Source organism: Bombina bombina, chromosome 3, assembly GCF_027579735.1.
Source record: "Bombina bombina isolate aBomBom1 chromosome 3, aBomBom1.pri, whole genome shotgun sequence".
In the NCBI taxonomy this organism is placed as follows: domain Eukaryota; kingdom Metazoa; phylum Chordata; class Amphibia; order Anura; family Bombinatoridae; genus Bombina; species Bombina bombina.
Window position 1 is genome coordinate 849,071,385 of NC_069501.1, and position 24,941 is coordinate 849,096,325.

Genomic DNA, 24,941 nt, shown 5'->3' on the forward strand with positions numbered 1-24,941 from the left:
TTCTCTTCTATGGTGGCTTTCTCGGCCACATCTGTCCAGGGGGATGCCATTCAGCAGACCAGACTGGACAATTGTAACAACAGACGCCAGCCTTCTAGGTTGGGGTGCCGTCTGGAATTCTCTGAAGGCTCAGGGACAATGGAGTCAGGAGGAGAGTCTCCTGCCAATAAACATTCTGGAATTGAGAGCAGTTCTCAATGCCCTCCTGGCTTGGCCCCAGTTGACAACTCGGGGGTTCATCAGGTTTCAGTCGGACAACATCACGACTGTAGCTTACATCAACCATCAGGGAGGGACAAGAAGCTCCCTAGCTATGATGGAAGTATCAAAGATAATTCGCTGGGCAGAGTCTCACTCTTGCCACCTGTCAGCAATCCACATCCCGGGAGTGGAGAACTGGGAGGCGGATTTCTTAAGTCGTCAGACTTTTCATCCGGGGGAGTGGGAACTCCATCCGGAGGTCTTTGCCCAAATACTTCGACGTTGGGGCAAACGAGAGATAGATCTCATGACGTCTCGACAGAACGCCAAGCTTCCTCGTTACGGGTCCAGATCCAGGGATCCAGGAGCAGTCCTGATAGATGCCCTGACAGCACCTTGGGACTTCAGGATGGCTTACGTGTTTCCACCCTTCCCGATGCTTCCTCGATTGATTGCCAGAATCAAACAAGAGAGAGCATCAGTGATTCTAATAGCACCTGCGTGGCCACGCAGGACTTGGTATGCAGACCTGGTGGACATGTCATCCTGTCCACCTTGGTCTCTACCTCTGAAACAGGACCTTCTGATACAGGGTCCCTTCAAACATCAAAATCTAACTTCTCTGAAGCTGACTGCTTGGAAATTGAACGCTTGATTTTATCAAGACGTGGGTTTTCTGAGTCAGTTATTGATACCTTAATACAGGCTAGGAAACCTGTTACCAGAAAGATTTACCATAAGATATGGCGTAAATACCTATATTGGTGTGAATCCAAAGGTTACTCTTGGAGTAAGGTTAGGATTCCTAGGATATTGTCTTTTCTACAAGAAGGTTTAGAAAAGGGTTTATCTGCTAGTTCATTAAAGGGACAGATCTCAGCTCTGTCCATTCTGTTACACAAACGTCTGTCAGAAGTTCCTGACGTCCAGGCTTTTTGTCAGGCTTTGGCCAGGATTAAGCCTGTGTTTAAAACTGTTGCTCCACCATGGAGTTTAAACCTTGTTCTTAATGTTTTACAGGGCGTTCCGTTTGAACCCCTTCATTCCATTGATATAAAGTTGTTATCTTGGAAAGTTCTATTTTTAATGGCTATTTCCTCGGCTCGAAGAGTCTCTGAATTATCAGCCTTACATTGTGATTCTCCTTATTTGATTTTTCATTCGGATAAGGTAGTTCTGCGTACTAAACCTGGGTTCTTACCTAAGGTAGTTACTAACAGGAATATCAATCAAGAGATTGTTGTTCCTTCTTTGTGCCCAAATCCTTCTTCGAAGAAGGAACGTCTACTGCACAACCTGGATGTAGTCCGTGCTCTAAAATTTTACTTACAGGCAACTAAGGAATTTCGACAAACGTCTTCTCTGTTTGTCGTTTACTCTGGGCAGAGGAGAGGTCAAAAAGCTTCTGCTACCTCTCTTTCCTTTTGGCTTCGTAGCATAATTCGTTTAGCTTATGAGACTGCTGGACAGCAGCCTCCTGAAAGAATTACAGCTCATTCTACTAGAGCTGTGGCTTCCACTTGGGCCTTCAAGAATGAGGCCTCTGTTGAGCAGATTTGCAAGGCTGCAACTTGGTCTTCGCTTCATACTTTTTCCAAATTTTACAAATTTGACACTTTTGCTTCATCGGAGGCTATTTTTGGGAGAAAGGTTCTTCAGGCAGTGGTTCCTTCTGTATAAAGAGCCTGCCTATCCCTCCCGTCATCCGTGTACTTTTGCTTTGGTATTGGTATCCCAGAAGTAATGATGACCCGTGGACTGATCACACTTAACAGAAGAAAACATAATTTATGCTTACCTGATAAATTCCTTTCTTCTGTAGTGTGATCAGTCCACAGCCCGCCCTGTTTTTAAGGCAGGTAAATATTTTTTAATTTATACTCCAGTCACCACTTCACCCTTGGCTTTTCCTTTCTCGTTGGTCCTTGGTCGAATGACTGGGAGTGACGTAGAGGGGAGGAGCTATATGCAGCTCTGCTGGGTGAATCCTCTTGCACTTCCTGTTGGGGAGGAGTAATATCCCAGAAGTAATGATGACCCGTGGACTGATCACACTACAGAAGAAAGGAATTTATCAGGTAAGCATAAATTATGTTTTTCTCCAAGAGGGCTTGGACAAAGGATTATCAGCTAGTTCCTTAAAGGGACAGATTTCTGCTCTGTCTATTCTTTTGCACAAGCGTCTGGCAGAGGTTCCAGACGTCCAGCCATTTTGCCAGGCTTTGGTTAGAATTAAGCCTGTGTTTAAACCTGTTGCTCCCCCGTGGAGCATAAACTTGGTTCTTAAAGTTCTTCAACGAGTTCCGTTGGAACCCCTTCATTCCATTGATATTAAACTTTTATCTTGGAAAGTTCTGTTTTTGATGGCTATTTCTTCGGCTCGGAGAGTCTCTGAGCTATCTGCCTTACAATGTGATTCTCCTTATCTGATTTTTCATGCAGATAAGGTAGTCCTGCGTACCAAACCTGGGTTTTTACCTAAGGTGGTTTCTAACAAGAATATCAATCAAGAGATTATTGTTCCATCATTGTGTCCTTATCCTTCTTCAAAGAAGGAACGTCTTTTACATAATCTGGACGTAGTCCGTGCCTTGAAGTTTTACTTACAAGCTACTAAAGATTTTCGTCAAACATCTACCCTGTTTGTCGTTTACTCTGGACAGAGGAGAGGTCAAAAAGCTTCGGCAACCTCTCTTTCCTTTTGGCTTCGGAGCATAATACGCCTAGCCTATGAGACTGCTGGACAGCAGCCCCCTGAAAGGATTACAGCTCATTCTACTAGAGCTGTGGCTTCCACCTGGGCCTTTAAAAATGAGGCCTCTGTTGAACAGATTTGCAAGGCCGCGACTCGGTCTTCGCTTCACACTTTTTCCAAATTTTACAAATTTGATACTTTTGCTTCTTCGGAGGCTGTGTTTGGGAGAAAGGTTCTTCAGGCAGTGGTTCCTTCCGCTTAATCCTGCCTTGTCCCTCCCATCATCCGTGTACTTTAGCTTTGGTATTGGTATCCCATAAGTAATGGATGATCCGTGGACTGGATACACTTAACAAGAGAAAACATAATTTATGCTTACCTGATAAATTTATTTATCTTGTAGTGTATCCAGTCCACGGCCCGCCCTGTCCTTTTAAGGCAGGTCTAAATTTTAATTAAACTACAGTCACCACTGCACCCTATGGTTTCTCCTTTCTCTGTTTGTTTTCGGTCGAATGACTGGATATGACAGTTAGGGGAGGAGCTATATAGCAGCTCTGCTGTGGGTGATCCTCTTGCAACTTCCTGTTGGGAAGGAGAATATCCCATAAGTAATGGATGATCCGTGGACTGGATACACTACAAGAGAAATAAATTTATCAGGTAAGCATAAATTATATTTTTCGCCGATTCCTGTCCGCCCGCTCAGAGCAGGCGGTCAGGGTTATGGAGCAGCGGTCTTTAGACCGCTGCTTCATAACTGCTTTTTCTGGCGAGTCTGAAGACTCGCCAGAAACACGGGCCCACAAGCTCCGTTTGGAGCTTGATAAATGGGCCCCTATGTATCTTAAAATTGAAGCAATAAAAATAAAGCAATTTAATATAAATTGTGGATAATCTTATTTTAGACACTAATGTATAATGGTTCTCTGAGGAACTAATTGGGAGTCACTGTTCCCTTTTTAATTTATTTTGTCTTTTTTCTATTTATTTGAGCATTTTATTAATACACAGATGCTCCTTGGTTTATATATTCTACACAATAGTGTTAAATACATTCTGAGCTAGACATGTCCAGTGAGCCAGTCAAGAGCAGCATGCATGCATAGTCCCCCAATCAGCAGTTGTGTGAGGACTTGACTGGCTCTGCAGCTTGTCTCAAGTGAAATCTTCAATATGTGTTTAACACATAGTTACAAACTGACTTTTGTTTAATAATTAAACACTGAAGAATTACAGCATTTCATTATTGCATTAAAGATCACTTTAAATAAAATAAAAATAAAACATGTACAAAGATCCTGCTGTATGGCAGCTGTTGCCAAGACATAAAGGACAGCTAGTGGCCGCTTACAGGGCTGAATTAACAAGTGCCTCACCAATATTGGCAACACTGCACTATTTCTGGGTGTTTCACCAGTGAGGCATCAGAGAAATAGTTCTTTGGAGGCAAACCAGGGCAGGGTGTTCCAGTGGTCACACGTCTGTAAATGATCAGGGATGCCTTCATTACATGAGATCAGCGTGTATCTAATTTTTTTGCTGGATGCCTACATGTAACGCTATCCACAACACTGCAGTATGACTAGTACTGTGCATACAATCATTGTTACATCCAATCACAGCAGTTGTATATTTTAATGCAGCCTAGATACTGTCCTGCTGCATTACAGAAATACTGTTATTAGACTTAGGGCCAGATTACAAGTGGAGCGCTAAATATCGCTTTTGTGAAAGCGATATTTGCTCTCCACTGAGTAACACCAATGCACGCTAATGTGCGCTGGTATTACAAGTTGACAGCAATAGCTGGGAAGTATTGCGCTCACGAAAGCACACTTCCATAGGCTCCAATAAGTGCCTTGTTCTCATGCCGTCAGACACGGCATGAGAACTTGCACAGCGAAGGGGGTAAGTCACGCAATTGTAGCAAATTGTAAATGTATATACTTATATACATATATATTTATGTGTTTAATATGTGTATATACACATATTAACACATACATTAATATGTATAAAAGCATATACATATATAGTTACTGGGAACACAGTTCCCATAGATCACAATGTAAAGGCACTTTTCAGTGCCATTTTTTTCTAACACCCCACTCCCGCCAAGTTTACCCCCAAAATACTGCCTAGTGCAGTTATTTTATTAAAAAAATAAAAATGCAACAATTTTTTTTTTCTTTTTTTTCAAAAAAGCTTTATTTATAATAGTAGTAAAATATTACAGTGTAAACGCTCCAGTTGTATGCACAATAAATTTAACATTCAAATTAAAGTGTCTTTCACATTTTCAAACTTTCTTCTTAAACATTTAAGACATTTTATCCATGAAACATTAAAAAGAAAAAACATTTAAGTTCCTACATCTAGCCGATACATTTCGGCTGTTAAAAAAGTTGCAAACTAAGAAAAAGGGTATAAAGGTTACTCGTAAGACAGAGAAGGGGGAGAGAAGAAAAAAAAAAGGGGGGGGGGGTTCTTTATATTGTTCCCTTCCAGGTTGCCAATATCATTTCATAGGTATCTAGTTTTTCATTTTTAAGGTAGTGATATCTCTCTAGAGTAATTAAGTCATGTACTTGTTATTTCCACTCTACTGTGGAAGGCACATATTGTGTCTACCATCGTTTAGGTATTAGTTTTTTTGCGCTCGTTAACATTATCAGTAGAAGTGCTAGCTTGGCTGGCTCTGTTATTTTGGGCAGCGCGCTAAACATTATACTTTCTGGTGTTTTTGGTATGTTGACACCCAATATTTCCGAGATGTGGGAAAAGACTCCCTCCCAATAAGTTCGCAGCCTGGGGCAATACCACCATATGTGGAGGAGGGAGCCCTCCTCTCCACACCCTCTCCAACATCTATTGCTCAGCGAGGGATATATTTTATGTAGCCTGGAGGGGGTGAGGTACCAGCGGCTCAAAAATTTCAAGTGGATTTCCTGTATAGAGGCCGAGACTGAGGATCGTTTTATAAGTGCGAAGGTCTGCACCCATGAGTCGTAATCTATCTCCCGAGTGAGCTCCCTATTCCAGGCTAGAGTATATGATGGTAGTGTTTTGGGGCCTTCCATTGAGACTAACTTATATAATAGCGATATTAGGTGCCTAGGAGTGGTTGTTTGAATACACAATTTTTCAAAGGGGGTGGTTTCTCTTCCCATGTCCTTCCTGTGTTTATGGTGTGAGATAAAGTGTAGTAATTGATTGTATCTTAGCCACGAGGAGAAAATTACTCTGTGAGTCTCTGCTAGTTGAGTTTGTGTTTTAGAGGCATTATTCTCCTTGAGAAATTGCATGGAGCCAGTTTTAAGGCTGTAGGGTGTTGTAACCCGGTATCCCATCTTACAGTATGGGAGGGCCGCATTTTCTATGATAGGTGAGAGGGGGGAGTGATAAGATGATATATGTGTACTGGTTGCTACTGTCTTGTCCCATTCAGCCAATGTTTCTGCAGTGATTAAGTAGCGGTGTAGGATTCTTGGCCTCTGGATGGGGGGGGTCCATACTAGTGTTCCTACGTTGTTACGTGCAAAAATCTGCCTGTCTAATTGTATCCACGCTTTGTTTGTGTTATTGTGAGCCCATTCGACTACATGTTGGAGGAAGATCGCTTTTCTGTATGCTAACAGGTGTGGCACCCCCATACCTCCCTCATCCCTTGTCATATATAATGTTTTCCTCGGGACTCTGGGTTTTATATTTGCCCAGATGTATTGTTCAATGATTGTTTGTAGTTGTTTAATAAATCCTTCCTGTAAGGGTATTGGTAGAGCTTGAAGGATGTATAGGATCCTAGGGAGGACATTTATTTTGATTACCCCTATTCTCCCTAACCACGATAAGGGTTTATTCTTCCAGATTGATAGATCTCTACAGATTTCAGTTTTTAATGGGATGTAATTTTGCTTAAAGAGGTCCTGTGTAGAAGGAGTCAAAAAGACTCCTAAGTATTTGAGTTTGTGTTGGGCTATTGATATATTGTGTTCAACCTTCAGCTTTTGTATATGGTGGGTCTGCGTGTTTATATTCAGTAATTCTGATTTATTTAAATTAAGGAGGAAGTTGGATATTTCCCCGTATAGGTTAAGCTCTTTAAGCAATTCAGGTAAAGAAGAATCTGCCTCTGTTAAGGTAAATAAAATATTGTCTGCATACAGAGACTGTTTGAATTCTGTCTCCCCCACCCTCAGACCTTTAATGCTGGTATTTTTCCTAATTTTCTGGGCTAACACTTCAATAGATATGGCGAATAGCAGAGGTGAGAGCGGACACCCCTGCCTCGTCCCATTCTTGATGAAAAAAGATTCTGATAAAGTACCATTAACTCTAACTTTTGCATTGGGAGCAGAATAGAGGGCCATGGACATGTTTAGAAAAGCTTTTGGAATACCCATCTCACTCATTGCCCTCTGCAGAAAAGGCCAGCCCACCCTATCGTAGGCCTTCTCCGCATCAGTTGAGAATAAGACCATAGGGGTCCTTGTCACTCTTGCATGATTAATTAACTGTATAACTTTGGTTACATTATCCCTGGCTTCCCTCCCTGGTATAAATCACCCTTAGTTTCTTTGCATCACTTAACTTTTTTCTTTCACAACTTTCATTTTTAGCAGTGATTGGAGCTGCAATCTTATTCACACCAAAGAAAAAATCATTCTGGGTAGCATTTAATCTAGGTTAAAATTATGTTTGGTTGTTGGGTGCTCATTATATAATACTAATCATATCATGAAACATCACCCGTGTTAAGCCATAAGAATTTATTAAATATATATTCTATAGTAAAATATACAAACATCCTAAAAAATCATCACTCTTATTAAATCATAAAAATATACACTAAATGTATACACTATACAATTAATAAGCCTTCAATAGTTGGCCCTCATCCTATAAAATTATTGATTTTTAATACACTTATTCACGTCACAATCAAGAATCACAAATGGGATGGTATCACCTAATTCTTGTATAAATAATACATTCATATTGAACACAAATATTTTAAGTTGTTTGTTTATTAGCTATTATAACAATTTTCTAATTTTTTAGATTGAATTGTCACCAATACAAAATATATATTCACATATTTACAACCTTTCTGAAGACACAATGTAAATAAGGTTACACACAGGTATGTTATTTATTGATGGGGATCCGCTATAATAACAAAATAAAATCTATCAAGAAGTAATAATCATTTGAGAATAAGAAGACAGGAATACACTAATGTTATGTATCTAGTCTGTTTACATTGCTTTTAGTGATTGAACCCCTTGTGGATGAGAGTACCTCCTCCATTCATATGGTATCCGTTCATCTCTCTCGTCAAAGTGACGTCATCGATGTGGGAGGGGGATCAGCTTCCTCAACACATAAATAGCCAATGTCAGCGCGACGCGCGCACACACCCCCCTTTGAGAAAGCCGTGAGAACGGCGAAACATGTTAGGGAACTGGTGAGGAGTCAGGGAGCTCCTGTGTTTGTTAGGGCAAATTCTTAGTAGGGGTATCGGTTTGGTATCTCCTTTTGAATACTCATTTAATACTTTTTGCGGTTCAGAACCGTTTAATTTAAGCTAGCTGTGAATGATCAATTCAACCTAGACTTTATATAGAGCGATATGGTGCTTGATAACCACAGGGCTTAGATTGGTCGCCTTAACCTCGAACAGCCTTTGAGCTACATTTAATAATGAAGTTATATTAATGTTGGTAACTATTCAGTGGTGAATAAATATATTTGCCGGTATCGGTTGATAGTTGATGTAACACTGGACATATGCAGACACTGCACGGAGTGAATTGAATTTAGATATTGGTGCATGGAGGCGCTGATACTTTGCGCTACAGTAATTCACAACTCCTTTTCTGTTTGTACCTATCACTACATAGATACTAACGCCTATTATTGTACCTATTTAACTTAAGCTGGATTATATGACATAAATGATTCAAGTGTCATCCTAGATGTGATTACTCTGAATATACTAAATACTATCAGAGTCTCTCACTGTTGTGGGAAATTAACCTTGTTGCAGCTGCCAGCAACTAATGTGCATTAATCTCAAACACAGAGGCAGCAGCACTACAGACACACCACATAGGGTGCCACATTATAACTTACGTTATCTAACTATCTAATTCAATTCCTTACCTAGTATTCTAGCTAATAGCTACTAACTTTTACCCCCATTCGGTGACCAATCCCCTGTCATTAGTGGAAGTGGTTTTTCAAGTAAAGAACTAATAATAACTAGCCAAAACATTGTATTAAAGGTGGTCAATAAAGTGGTTCTAACCATTACACTTCTAATAATATTTGGAGACTATAAATCAATTCAATTGATGAATTAGATACCAACTCTAAATAATTATTATTAACCTTATGTGATTCTACTCAATATATGTTAAGCAGGTGAAGAGATACCCAAGTATGCACCAAACACACTGACTGTATAATGGTATATTATCATATAACTTTATCTACAACTCAGAAGGGGCTCTGATCACATATCTGAGCACTTCTGGAATATACAAGAATTAAAGACCGCTAAGACTGATACTGGGCCAACAAATTTCAATACCAGTCAGCACGCCACTAGTGGAACTCATTATGCTGATTTTTTTATAGATCTAAATCCACATGATACTAGACAACATAACATAACTCTACAGAGACATTATGTTATAGTGTCCACTAGAGGATTATAATTGATCTCTAGCAGTGGTGCAATTGGATAGGACTCCACTGACAGAGTGTTTACATCCATTCTGAACGTGGAGTATTTAATACTCAGGTATCGCCACAAGAAGCTTATCTTCATATTTTTGTTATTTTCACATTTAGGTAATAATTTGTGTATCATAATACCTTACTAAGAGTTTTTCGATTTTTAATTTGCACATCCCTGTATTTTAACTCTGTTTTTATGTGTAAAGAATAAAAGTTATATTTTATTAAATACAGTACTATGAGATCTCTCTAAACCATTTGGTGTCTATGCTGTATTTAGTTATTTCATGTCACATATGCCTACCATGAGTGCTAATAGTGTATTCTAGGATGGGTCTTTAACCCATCACATTTTTGTTCTGGTATAAATCCTACCTGATCGTTGGATATCAGACTAGGTAAAAATTTGTTTAGCCTGTTTGCCAATATCTTGGCCAGTATTTTCATATCCGTGTTGATTAGGGAAATCGGCCTAAAATTTCCGGGACATGTTGCTGGTTTCCCTGGTTTAGTCAAAACTGTGATATGTGCTTCTAAGAGTGTTTTTGATAAGGAGGGATCCTCTCTGAGATTGTTAAATAGGTGTAGCATGTGTTTAGCTAGAGCTTCCTCACACTTTTTGTAGTACTTAGAGGAGAACCCATCGGGGCCAGGACTTTTGTTTGAAGGGGTTTCTGTGATAGCTTGATGTAGCTCTTCCTTCGTAATAGGGGTGGCTAGGGAGTCTGCTGCTTCTTTATCTATAGATGGGAGCCCCAGGTCTGTAAAGTATTGGTTAATTTTTTCTTTAAATGCTAATGTTTCCTGTGACCTAGCCTCATCTAAGTTATATAGGGAGTTGTAGTAATTCCTAAAGGCTGCTGCAATTTTGGTGCTATCTTTAACTATTTGGCCCTCCGGTGTCGTTAGGGAGTGAATATATGTATTCAATTGTTTCCTCTTCAGGTTTCTGGCTAGTACCTTCCCTGGTTTATTTCCACCTTCATAATAATATTGCTTAAGGAATAATGCTTTTCGTTGATGAATTTCGGTCAGGTGGTTCTTAAGTTCTATTCTAGTGTCCGCGAGTTCTTTGGTGTTTTTGGCATCTGAGGGATTTTTTTTGTGTTCTATCTCTAAGGAACCAATTTTTTGTAGTAGTTTAGTGTGTTTCTCCCTAGCTTGTCTGTTAAGTTTAGATTTGTGCTTTATTAGTAGCCCTCTAATCACTGCTTTGTGCGCTTCCCATTCAGTCTGGTGGAATGTGGATGATTGGGAATTTAGTGTGAAGTATTCTTGTATTTCTTTATGAATTGCTTCTACCAGGATTGGGTCATTCATTAATATGTCATCCATTCTCCATATCCTAGTTTGAAATGGGAATGTCGGGCCATAACACTTGGCAAGTAACTGGAGCATGGTCCGACCAAGTGATAGAGCCAATATCGCACCTGCTTGTAATAGAGAGGCCATGAGAATCTGTAAAAATGTGATCGATCCTGGTGTAGCAATTATGGGGATTGGAATAAAAAGTATAATCCCTCTCTAGAGGGTGGAGGGTTCGCCAAATATCATGAAGAGTGAGACTTTGGAGGATGTGTTTAATGGATTTCAGTGTAGTGCTAGCAATGCTAGATGTCCCCCTGGAAGAGTCAAGGGAAGGGTCAAGAGATAGGTTGAAATCTCCTGCTAAGAAAATGACGCCCTGGGAGTGGTCTAAAAGCAAGTTGGCAATTTTTCTGAAGAACCCTGGTTGTGTAGTGTTAGGGGCGTAGATATTTAGGAGTGTAATTTGGTGACCGTATAGTAAGCCCTTCAGGAGAATGTATCTTCCCCCCCTGGTCTCTCTCAATATGAAGTGCTTGTAGTGGTAAATTGTTATGAATGAGTATGCCTACTCCAGCCCTTTTGTTTGGACCCGATGCGAAGTAAGCTGTGGGATATTGAGTATTATGCCATTTAGGCTCCTTCCCTTTTTGGAAGTGGGTTTCCTGGAACATTAGGATATGGCTGTTTAATTTATTTAAGTCTCGAAAGGCGATGGATCGCTTTCCGGGATTGTTTAATCCCTTAGCGTTTATCGTTGTCACTTGGATCGTGTGATCCTGAAATCTGCTAACTTTGGGTTGCATCCTGGCAATATGGGCAGAGGATTGGAGGTAAGGGAGAAAAAAAAAAAAAAAAAAGAGGGAAAGAAAAAGTAAGTTAAGTGAAAAGGATTGGGTAGAATGGGGATTATTAAAAGATAAATGAAATGGTGTCAGTCTATCTCAGTGTTGCAACAGAGAAAGGATACATTTTGTAAGATAGTACAATATACAATATTGTGTAAAATTTCTAAGTAGGAACCTAAACTAACAGGGGTAGTATACCCACATCTGGCAATTAACAAACAGTGATAAAACAATTGAAGAAAACCCAGCATTTATGTATTTATTATTTATTTATTTTTCCTTTTGGGGTATGGGTATACCTGTTCAGGTAGAGGAAGGAAGGGAGGGCGAGGAGGGTGGGGGAAGATGGGTAGGTGTAAGGAGACTCCTCTAGGACCAGGACCCTCTTGTTCTCCTCTGCTTCAGGACTCTGGTATCTACCCTGCAAAGTGTTTTCAAGTACTTGGAGAGCCATTCAGAGAACACACAAGAATATGTTTGTTGAACAGCTCTAATTTTATTGTTCAGGATAGCGAGCTTATATACCTTTCAGAATACATTGAAATCTGTAGTCATTAGCTCATTTCTACGATGAGGAAAAACATCTGGCATCCTGTAAGTTGTACATCACATTTGTCAGATATCCTTGAAGATATTAAGTAAATTTATGACTGACAGGAAAAAAGGAGTAATGTAGGATCTCAAAATATTTCAATCTGATGTATAGCTACCTTTGACCTAACTAAAATTCCTTACATCAGCAGTGTTTTCTCACACATAGCCCAATGGTTCAAAAGTACATATAAAATGTGTGTATAAAGGTCACTATGTGTCTAGCTACAATTGAATATTAAAGGGATACAGAAAAGATACATTAAGATACATTACAATTAAACATAACATATAAAAATGATACAATGTATATATATGCTCCCTAGATATTATAATATTCTTACAATAAGAGTTACAGCATATAGGTTTAACAAGTGACGTATTCATAATTACATCATTTCACATGGTATTTCTATAAGAACAAAGAAACTCATAGAAAATATAATTGGAATAAAAGGAGTGTTAGGGAGTCATTTCTACAGGAATACACAGTAACTGGGCCTCCTAGCCCAGCACAAATCACAGCCGTTTGACATCTTGTAGAGATAACAATGCACATCTTCAGGGTCATTCTCAGGGCTATTATATCTATGCAAGTCTCCCTAACATCAGCATATCTCTTACTACATAATAAACCACTATAATAAAAGTCTAATCATTACAAAATGGATGCTAATCATCACAAGATGGCTGCAGGGAACAAGATGGCTGCCGTCAGGTTCATATTACCCCTAACAGTAGGCAAGGGTAAATAGGTGGATAACGGGGAGAGGTGGCCTTATACATTAAAAGGTTAGTTTAGGGGAGGTGTTCATTCCAAAATAAAGCAGTTTGATATCTTGGAGGGCTAGTGTATTGATAAGGGAATGTAGGGGTTTGATGGGTCAAGGAAAGGGAGTGTAACATGTGCAGTCAAGTAAAATCTAGAATTTTCCCCTAAGGGAGACAGTAGATTACAAAAACGACAAGAAAAACCTTTGGTAAAATGCCATAACCATTTATAACCTTGATGAACTTATTTATTTAACTCTAAACATTCAAGCTATTGAATCTAGCTATCAACTATAACTGTGCTTAATAGTCTTTTGTTACTGTATAGTCGAACTACAGTTTACTATTGTTCCTGAAGCATCAATATAGAGTTTCAGTATATCAAGACATATCAGATTTGTTGTATAGAGAATCTAATTTTGTTATTTAACGCCCTGCATGAACAAGGGCGAAGTGACCCACTGTAAGTTCCAAATTTGAGAATTTTACCCCCTCAGTCAACAGCAAGGGTACTTATCTGTGCTTCGATAACAGAGTCCCTGGTAGTAGCAGGAGATCCTCTTGTCTCTCTTCTTGAAGTGAGATCCCGGGCCTTCTCAACGGATTCTTGTAGGTTGAGTTCCTTGTAGAAAGGTTGAGGGTCTGAGCCAGGTCGATATATAACAGTCTTATTGTTGTGGTTGACTATTATGGAGACAGGGAATCCCCAACGATATTGGACTTTATTGGAGCGAAGGTGGGCGGTTATATGGGAAAGTTCTCGGCGCTTCTGGAGCGTGGCCGGGGAGAGATCCGAGAATATTTGTATCTCTTCACCCACATGGATGACGGGGTGTTTCATCCTGGCGCATTTTAGAATTTCCTCCTTGTCCTTGAAACTCAGGAACTTTACAATTATGTCTCTTGGGGGTGCTTTGGGGGGGGGGGGGGGGCCTGGGCCTAAGTGCCCTGTGGGCCCTTTCAATAGGAATTTCCTTTGCGGAAGGGGCGTCCTTCATGACCCTAAACAATGCCTGCAGGTATCCCTCAATAGCCGGGGGGTGTACTGTCTCTGATACACCCCTGAATCTAAGGTTATTCCGCCTTCAGCGATTGTCCAGATCTTCCATTTTGTCAGTCAAAAAATGCAGATGTTCTGTTTGATTCTGTATTTCTGAGGAATGGGCTTGTAGGTTAGCGTTGATATTTTGTTCTTCTATCGTTAGGACTATACGGTCAAGGGCGCTCAGGTCTTTTCTTAAATCTTCAAATAAGTTCCTCATCTCCTGAATTACCCCTTTAATATCTTCCTTTGAAGACAGGTGTTGTATATCTTCCTTTGTGACAAAAGGGGATTGCATGTTGTCAGCTTGGGTGCCATGGTCAATTATAGACGCCTGATTAGTGTTCATTGTGTCTTTAGGGTTGTCAGATTTGGAGTCCAGTGTTTTGAGGTAGTGGCTCATGGAATTAGGGTTGCTAACTTTCCCAGACTTATTCTGCCTCTTGCAAGGCATTACATTGGCAGCTAATAGTGTAGGGATAATACTGTAATCCTGCCTTAATAGAAATCTAGCAATTATATATGCTTAATAACCTTTTAATGCTGAGTGTATGTTAACCCTATGTATACACCCTAGTATGTTCACTTGAGAAACAGGAGCAGAAGCTGATCTCATACCATTGCAAGTTGCTTGGTCACCCCTCAAGTATTTTACAAAAAAGTTCCCTGTTCGTTTTTATTAGGCTTTCAGTGGGCAGAGTAAAAAGCACCACCCTTGTGTGTATGGTGTAAACAGTGTTTATTACTTGGGTTATGGTGTCCTTTGTGGCATTAGGTCTGTCTCTGCACTCTGTTAATTAGCCACCTTCCTGTCAGCAGAATCTCAGACCCAGAGCACTCGGTGAGTCACAGTTATTTAGAAGGGACCGGGAGTGCTGTGCAGTGGATAAGGGGAGAAAAAGACAAAGCCCCTCTCACCAAAGGATCTGTGTTAGCCCAGGGAGATAGAGATTGCGCTCAGTTCATCAGCATCTCAGGGATATCCGTTGCGATCTGTAGATCTCTATCTGTAGCGCAGTTTCGGCAGGGCCCCCCTCCCGGTCAGCTGTGTTCCGGTATGAAGGCTGAGTCCTCCAACTGTGCTGATGTGCTCCGGGTTCCTTCAGCTGCGACCGGCTGATGAGGGTGTCAGTGAGGTGTTCTGTTCCTTCCCTTATAGCGCTCTCGAGGGGGATCCACCGCTACCTGATAAGGGGGTTGTAGTAAGGCTAGGCCTCAAGTGCACTCCTGTCTGGCCGGCGCTCTCAAGAATATTTCAAGTTCCTCCGCTGTATTTTCAGCTCATATAGAGCAGCTCCCCATTACAAAGTGATCCACCAAAATTTGGGTAAAGGGTAAAGAGCTGGGTTATTTATTTTTTGCCTATGTGGGTATTGAGAGCCCTTCTAATGTGTGGCCATCTCCCAGCGTGGCCAGGCTCCGCCCCCCAAAAATGCAACAATTTTTATTTTTTAATAAAATACACTACACTGTATTTTGGGACACATTTATAAAATTAACCAGAGATCTGATCTTTAGTTAATTTTAAAGGCGCTAATTGCTACTATGAGCTCGTAGCAAAAAGCAGCCACTTGTAACTTGCAAATTTGCCGTTTGCGGGTGCACGATAATTTGGCACTCCACTTGTAAACTAGGGACACTAAACCCATTTTTTTTTTTCAGGATTCAGATAGAGCGTGCAGTTTTAAGCAACTTTCTAACTGGCTCCTATTCTCAATTTTTCTTTGTTCTTTTGCTATCTTTATTTGAAAAAGCAGGAATTTAAAGGGAACCTAAACACTTTGTTTCCATGTAATTATGAATTATTTTTACAAACTGTTTATATATTTTAATGTTACTTGTTTTTTTTACTTTGTTATCTAAGCTCTGTGAAAATATTTTTCTTTTTCAATTTTACACCTAAACCACCGCCTACTGAATGCAAAGGTAGCCGCCATGTTGTAACGTACGTTGCATCCGATAGCCTATTCAGTGATGTGCGCTCCCTTATTCACTACCACGCATGCGCATACTAAGAGAAGTCTTTGCTGCATCTATGAAGCTCGTTCTCAGTAACCTCGTGAGCGAGCTTCATAGATTTAGTGGATTGCAGCCGTTTTCACTGAATGACAGCTGTGTGAGAGGACCGGCTTGTCAGTGCTCATAACGTTTAGATTTTGTAAGACAAACCATTCATATGCTAATTATATTCGATACTTTTAAAAAATCCTCTCTCTTAAAATGTATTTCTTTTAATTAAATCTCTTTTAGCAGGACCGTTTTTAGGGGTGGGGGAACCGGACTGCTGCACAGGGAGCCATCCACACATAATTCTCCAACTGCTCACAACATCTGTATCCTTCCTATGCTGGAACATATAGTTATCTATTGGTAACTACAGCTCCCATCATGCCGCAAAGCTCAAAATCAGTTGTCCGATGCCGGCTCTAGGTGATATCATTGAGGTGCATGTGCACTGTGGTGGGCCATTTGTTCCTGCAGTGCTTTATTGAGGGAAGGTGTGGGAGCTCAGCGTGGACACACACACACAGCCTTGGCAGCCAGTCACTAAGCCCTCTGTGCAAGGTAAATTTTGAACCCACATTATCACACTTGTGATGATTCACAGACACCACTAGTTTTTTAAACTTTACCATCAAGTACTGTCATATATAACACCTCTCTACATTGCTAACTGCATGGAACAGCCTCTTGCCACTTCCTCCAGATGCCTTGGAACCACTCACCCCTTCCTTATCTCACATGTTCTGCTAACCATCCACTACTAGGTTGTATGGTAAGAAAAGAAAACGAACCGCTGGCATAAATCGGCCCGCGGGCCACATGTTGGACACTAAATGTGGGAGAATACAAAACTTCCCAATAAGCTTGTGGCCCACCACAGTGCACACGCACCTCAATTATATCACCTAGATATCAATGATATCACCTAGAGCCGACACCGGACATCTTGAAATAATAAATACAATCAGTAGCTAATGCCGCTTAAAAATCTATTCTAGAGCAAAAATAAAAAAGGTAAAGATAATCGCTGCAAAATTTATAGCAGCAGTAGTTTTTTACTTATGCTGTGAGAGTGAGCACGATGTCTACATGCGTGTGCGCTCACAGCAATAAGCACAGAATTCTGCATTTGAGAACATCACTTTCCACCATGTCTGCATGGTTAGGTTACAAAGCGCAAGTGAATGTAAAAAACAAACAAATAGGAACAAATATAATAATAATAAAAAAAAAAGAGATTTGCATTTTTAAAACTAAAACAGCATTATGACAAAAAACAAGCAAACAAACCCTAATGACAAGTGTTTAGGGTCCCTTTAAGCTAAGGAGCTGGCCCATTTTTGGTTCAGCACCCTGGATAGCGCTTACTGGTTGGTGGGTACATGGTACATTTAGCCACTAATCATCAGCAAGCGCCACCTAGGTGCTGATCCAAAAATGGGCCGGGTCCTTATCTTACATTCCTGCTTTTTAAAATAAAGATAGCAAGAGAACAAAGGAAAAATGATAATACGAGTAAATTAAAAAGTTGCTTAAAATTGCCTGCTCTATCTGAATCATGAGAGAATAAATTGGGGCTTGGGGCTTAGTACCCCTTTAAGGTATAGACATTTAGAAATAGTTGCAATCATTCTTACAGTTGTTCATCTCTATTCTGTCCTTTTCTATCATTGCCTGGCCACATTTATTAGTACTATTGTGTCCTGTAAAAATGTTAATACAGATTATTTTGATGCTTTATTCTCACAATCCTTTGGCAATGCATATGCTAATAGATCCGCATTAGTTTCAGCATTTGATGTATGACCTGTTCTGTCAGCAGTTTCAGCCTTTCTGCGTTACCTGCACTCAAGCAGTATCATAAAAAACTTGTTGGTGTTTCTACGAGACTGGCTATTAATAGTAATAATAATAATATTTATTTGTAAATCACCACCATATTACTTAGCATTTAGTGCAATAGGTTTAATTGGTTATGCTCATATTGTTGTACAATATATTACACATATGTAAAGTTAGGATCCAGAGTTTGGACTTAAAAAATCTGTTCAGGAGAAGGGTCCTGCTCTAAAGAAATTACAATCTAGAGGTTTGACTAAGACAAAATGTGTAGGGGTTGTTTTTTTAGACTTGTAGAATTGTTTATTATTACAATAGGTAGAAGAGGCATCTGTGAATTTATGTTTGTGGGGTACGGTGACAGGACATTTTGTGGAGGGTAGGTAATAAGCTTTTCTGAAAATGTATGTTTTCAAAGAGTGCTTAAAGCATTGAAGGATGTTAGATAATCTTTCATGTAAGATGGAGAGTTCCAAAGAATATGTGCAACACAAAAGAGTTTTTTTCTTGAAAATATGAGATAGACTTAGGTCATAGATCATAGGAGATTGTTTAATATTTTCTGGTTTAGGGTAAGGTAAATTTAATTTGGAACCATAAATAGGCAGGGTATTGGCAAAGGTTTGTGGTTGATGTAGAGGCATTCATGATATTAAAGGACAATAAGAAGTAGGTTTGCAGTAGCAAGACTGGTAAAATTAGTGAATTTATGTTTTGGAAAAGGAGAATTCTACAGATGTTACAAGTGTGACTCCAAGAAAGCAGATTTGGTTAATAATGGTGATTACAAAGTTGTCTACCACAATTGAAACTTCTGGCATGGAGCCTGTATTGGAGGAAGGAATAAGCAGATGCTCAGTATGAGATATTGATTTACATGTACTGGTATGTTATGAATGGGTATATCTCTACAGGTTCAAAGTCTCTTTCCTCCCATTATTTAATTGTGTGTGTGTGTAGGTTTTTAACAGCAGTAGAAATATGAGCTTGTTGTAGTTATTTAAAGATGTGAAGTCATGTGACCCCTCTTAAAAAAGACACATTTTAAAATCAAGCTCTAATCTCCATTGGTTAAAGTATTCACACGTGACTACAAAGTTACTGATCTTAATGTGGACTTATCCATTTAACACAAGGTAATAATAGTGCCCCTTTATTAAATTACATTTCTTAAACTGCTTTTGGGGATGCTTAAATTCAACTTATGTTCCGAATATGTCCTTGCATATGTCAAATGACCTTACATACCATTTTCTTATTGTGTTAGAATTTCCAGCCCTGAATGATTGAGAGAGGCTCAATAAAGTACAACATCTGCATTTAATTATAATATGGACTAACGATGGATTATATCCTATGCTTAGTTGAAACCTAATGGTTTCCTTGTTTGTAGGGTAAAAACCCAGTATGTTTCCCTTTTAAACAGAACTTTGTTTATATCTCCCCTTCTCTTTGGTGATCTTATTTTTTCTATAACAATCCATTTAAAGGTTGTTGTATTTTTCTCATGCTCACTTTTGAAATGTCTGGATACCTCTGAGCACATGTCAGCAGAATTTATGTCTCACAAAAGCTCTCTAATACGCTCCCTGACTTCACATGAGGTGCACCCCAGGTATTGCTTTTTTTCATTGGTTACAATATATCAAATATATAACACATATCCAAAGGCCAAATTTTAAAATGTTCCCCTCCAAATTCTAAAGTGCCCCCCTCCAAATTCTAAAGTGCAATCTTTAATGTCTTACTTTCATTCAGTTTTAAATGACACACCCATAGAGGCACCTACAGACACAAAACGTGTGTGCGCACACACAAAGGCACCCATAGACATTCACATGCGTGTCTATAGCATTTCATAGTTTACTTAGTAGGACACTGTTTCATATCTGTTTATGCATTTGCATTTTCTTTTTAAATTTTCTACTGAAATAAATACACTGGGTGACCATTTTGTTAGGTATACATGCTTGTAAAAACAAATAGCATATAATGGAGTTGCAATTTAGTATAATAGTTACATACATAAACTAGTAGCTTTGTTTACACCTTTTATTTATTCACTAAATTGGGTCTAATGTGTACCTTGTTCTGTTACAGTATTTAAAAAAGGCTCTTTTAAGTACTGCATATTATTGGATAATGCTTTGTTAGTGCTGTTTATTTGTGACTGTATGAAGAAATAGAACGCGCTGGTTCCATTTTGTTTATATTTGCAAAGCTGTTTATAAATCATGGAAACATAGTTGAGTTGTGACTAAATTATACTGTAATTGTTATCAGTGTACATGGTTGCTCTGTATACACGAAACAGCTTAAAAAATGTTGATTGTTTAAAAAGATAGATAATCCCTTTATTACCCATTCCACAGTTTTGTATAACTAACACTGTTATATTAAAGCACTTTTTACCTCCGTGATTTAAGCATCTGCCGACTGCCCCCTTATTTCAGTTCTTTTGACAGACTTGCATTTTAGCCAATCAGTGCTAACTCATAAATAACTCCACAGGAGTAAGCACAGCATCATCTATATGGCACACATGAACTAGCACTATATAGCTGTGAAAAACTGTTAAAATGCACTGAGATAACAGGCGTCCTTCAAGGGCTTAGAAATTAACATATGAGCCTACCTAGCTTTAGTTTTTAACAAAGAATACCAAGGGAACAAAGCTACTTTTAATGATGAAAGTAAATTGTTAATACAAGTAAATTGAAAAGAGAAATGAGAAATATTACACTTGTACTTCACTCTGCTGTCCTGTTCTCAATCAGTATTATCCCTTTGCTCCAGGTCATAACAACATGTATTGGCAAAATTGCTTCTGGTAAAAGTTATCACTGTTTTAGTGTTAAAAATTTTCTTTGCACGTGCATGTGTAGCATAGCTAGCTATTCTCAGTGCACCAGCTTTTTAAATACTGCAGCTGTTCAGAGTGCCAGTGGGGCTTGTATCTTGTCAGTAATTAACACATTGAGTCATTATCATATGGTACAAGCACCTTAGGCTATCTGAGCAAGTACTTTGTTTGAAATACTGGTGCACAGTGCATACGTAAAGGGACACTGAACCCAAATGTTTTCTTTCGTGATTCAGATAGAGCATGCTATTTTAAGCAACTTTCTAATGTACTCCTATTATAAATTGTTCTTTGTTCTCTTGCTATCTTCATTTGAAAAAGAAGGCATCTGGTTTTTTTTTTCAGAACTGTGGACAGCACTTTTTTATTGGTGGATGAATTTATCCACCAATCAGCAAGGACAACCCAGGTTGTTCACTAAAAATGGGCCGGCATCTAAACTTACATTCTTGCAGTTCAAATAAAGATACCAAGAGAATGAAGAAAATGTGATAATAGGAGTAAATTAGAAAGTTGCTTAAAATTGCATGCTCTATCTGAATCACGAAAGAAAACATTTGGGTTCAGTGTCCCTTTAAATACAGCTATAACTTTTATCAGAAGCAGTTTTTTCTAATACATTTATATTACAAAAATGCTTCTATTCAAAACTGAAATGCATCCATGTGGATTCCAATTTTGACTGGAATATCCCTTTAAGTTTAATTTTTACTTTACTTTCCCTTTAATTATGTGTAACTCTTTTGCAGTGGTAAAACACATAAACTTGCAAGGTCAGTGTTAAAATTGCATGCACTTACACATGATCGGGAGAAAATTATCATTGTGCTAAGATTGATACGGACTTGAATGGATTACAAAGGACTCAATGTTGATGTATCGCTCATAAAAATGTGGGTTCCATCTATGTCCTATGTGTACTATGTATTTGTCACTAATGCCACCATTTCTACATTGTTCATGTTTGAAATTTCAATAAAAAATATTAATACAAAAACAATTGCATGCACTAACAACTATTGAGAATTGTTTTATACAATTGTCTACAATACCGATTTAAAAAAAAACTGCTTTGTGAAACTCTTTGAGCAGAAAATATGATCAACATAAGAAAATTCTAATCTTTAAAAATGTTCTTGTTTCTGTTAACAGCCAGTACTGTCGGCTTTTCTTCTGTTATCTGGGTACTGTGTAGTGTGTTTCTGGGTGCTGTTGCCATGCTGTGCAAGGAACAAGGCATAACTGTGTTGGTAAGAGAAATTATACCACATCATGCATATTAATGCTCCCGAAAATGTTATTAAGTGAGAGGTATCTGTTTAATCTTTAGAGAATCTTTAGATCCTTTTTATTCTTAAAAAGGGTTTTTATTTTATTTATTTTTTTAAATATTTTCATTTCAAGTTCATAGACTATAAGCGCAATAAAAAGCTGTTGCATTTCCTAGGGGTTGAATGCAGTATTTGATGCCTTTGTAATTTGCAAGTTGAACATTCTGGAATTAGTCCAATCGGTACTGCGCAGGGACAAAACCTCTGAGGTGAGTGTATTAAATTTCTGATTGTCAATTCAGAGCAGATTGCTAGGCTCCTTAGTTTCAGCACTGTGTGATGTAATGGCGCTTTCATTCTAAATATAATTATTTATTCTTTTTATATCCTTTCTTTTTTTTCTTTCTTTGTCTGACTCCATTTGCCATGCGTTTTTTTTAAAGTGAGCCACAAATTTACCAACAAAACCATGATCCTTTTTGTTGTAAAGTAAGCTTATCCTAATAAAATTCAGTAACAAAAATGTAACATGCTATAAACTAGACAGGAGGATGTGCCCAGTGAGTTCCCAGATTTTTACAGACATTAGCATAAATAAGTAACCATTTTGAAGCCATCCAAAATAGGGTGTCCAAAAACAAAGGCGCCCTTCACAGGCTGTCGCTGAAGGTAGACTATCACCAGGGTCAGCTCTTCTTAAAAGCAGATGGATGATCTAAGCAAAAACAAAAAGAAGGTGCTCCATTGGTGCAGTGAAATAGAGTAAAAGTGATTCTTTCCCATAAAATCCCCTCAACTGTAGGTGGGTACTCACAAATGGAGCGCACTATACTGCAGTGCTATTCACACTGGCTGGATTGATTTGAGCCCACCAGCTAGCTCCCACAGGATTCCAAGAGACCTCAAATCTGGAATGCAGGGATAGAAAACAAGGGAAGGGAACAAAAAGGACTCCAATAGTGCAGATGGTCACTAAAGTATTTAGGCACCCAAAGGTAGAACCCACTATAAATGGATACTCACATAGGCAGCACACTATAATACAGTGCAAGTTGTGCAGGCTGGTATATCAGAGTTCACCAGCTAACTCACTCCAGTATGCAGGATCCACAGTCCACCAGAGTAAACAATTCCCTCAAAAAAGCTCACAAACCAAATAATGTTGAATTAAAATATCCCAAGATTTGAGATATGATTTATTAAAAAATAATGTATTAAAAACAATACAAAAACCTTTTCTGCTACTTGTTTCAAGGTGCTAGTGGCACCCTTTCATCAGGCAGTGATAAGTGAGCTATACAAAATACCCACTATATATAAAGCACAAACAGTATACAATCCTGTGGGAGCTAGCTGGTGGGCTCTTATCAATCCAGCCTGCATGAATAGCACTGCATTATAGTGCGCTCCTTTTGTGAGTACCCACTTACAGTTGAGGGGATTTTATGGGAAAGAATCACTTTTACTCTATTTCACTGCACCATTGGAGCGCCTTCTTCTTTTTGTTTTTGCTTAGATTAGCATAAATAGTCTGTCTACAGTTTGAATTGTCTCATAAGATTGTAACACCTTGTACATCTTTAGAAAGTTTTGGTGTCTTTTTTTTCTAAAATGCTTCCAAACTGAAATTAAAATAGCGTATTTGCATTCTTCATATTTGCAGAATAATACATTCCACAACAAAGGTCTGTTCTCAAGGGTTGGCATTCTGGCATCTGGAGGAATATGTGTGCTCTACATACGCTGGCGTATAATGGGCACTGGCCCACCTGCTTTTACCGATGTTGACAACCCAGCTTCTTTCGCAGACAGTCTACTTGTGAGAGTAAGTACAGCAGCTAAGATATAATAGAAATAGATTTTAGTTATGTGTAGTATTACCATGAATAGTAGTTTCTGTTTTTCCTGTTGATCTGTTTGCTTTTTAAGATATGTATTGAAAAATGCATATTATTTATTAGCCATGAAACATAGAAAATGTATAAATGTAATAATTATTTGTATCAGTTTTTCCTTATACTCTCTATGGTATTCAAACCAGTTTTAAACCATTTTGTATAACAAAGCAAAAAAGGTTTTCTCCCTAATGATTTTCTTCTGTAGAAACATGCCAGATTGTTTACAAACCAACGGCTAGATTTAGAGTTCTGCGGCCAAAGGGGTGCATTAGCTACGTGTGTATTTTTTCTCTTACACCTTTTAAACAACGCTGGTATTTAGAGTTCACAGAAGGGCTGCGTTAGGCTCCAAAAAGGGAGCGTATAGCATAATTTACTGCCACTGCAACTCTCAATACCAGCGGTGCTTACGGACGCGGCCAGCTTCAAAAATGTGCTTGTGCACGATTCCCCCATAGGAAACAATGGGGCAGTTTGGGCTGAAAAAAAACCTAACACCTGCAAAAAAGCAGCGTTCAGCTCTTAACGCAGCCCCATTGTTTCCTATGGGGAAACACTTCCTAAGTCTGCACCTAACACCCTAACATGTACCCCGAGTCTAAACACCCCTAACCTTACACTTATTAACCCCTAATCTGCCGCCCCCTCTATCGCTGACAACTGTAATATACAATTAACCCCTAATCTGCCGCTCCGTACACCGCCGCAACCTACGTTATCCCTATGAACCCCTAATCTGCTGCCCCTAACCCCCGCCGACTCCTATATTATATTTATTAACCCCTAATCTGCCCCCCCAACGTCGCCGCTACCTACCAACAATTATTAACCCCTAATCTGCCGACCGGACCTCACCGCTACTCTAA

General features: G+C 39.0%; 1 protein-coding gene across 2 annotated transcripts in view; it reads left to right on the forward strand.

Annotated features, from left to right (window-relative positions):
- TMTC4 (transmembrane O-mannosyltransferase targeting cadherins 4) overlaps positions 1-24,941 on the forward strand; it is a 270,820-nt gene that overhangs the window by 75,750 nt on the left and 170,129 nt on the right. For both annotated transcript variants that reach the window (XM_053707811.1, XM_053707810.1), the window contains exons 6-8: positions 22,059-22,156; positions 22,354-22,446; positions 23,841-24,002. In XM_053707811.1, the coding sequence (XP_053563786.1) occupies positions 22,059-22,156; positions 22,354-22,446; positions 23,841-24,002 (353 nt within the window). The remainder of the gene's footprint in view (positions 1-22,058; positions 22,157-22,353; positions 22,447-23,840; positions 24,003-24,941) is intronic.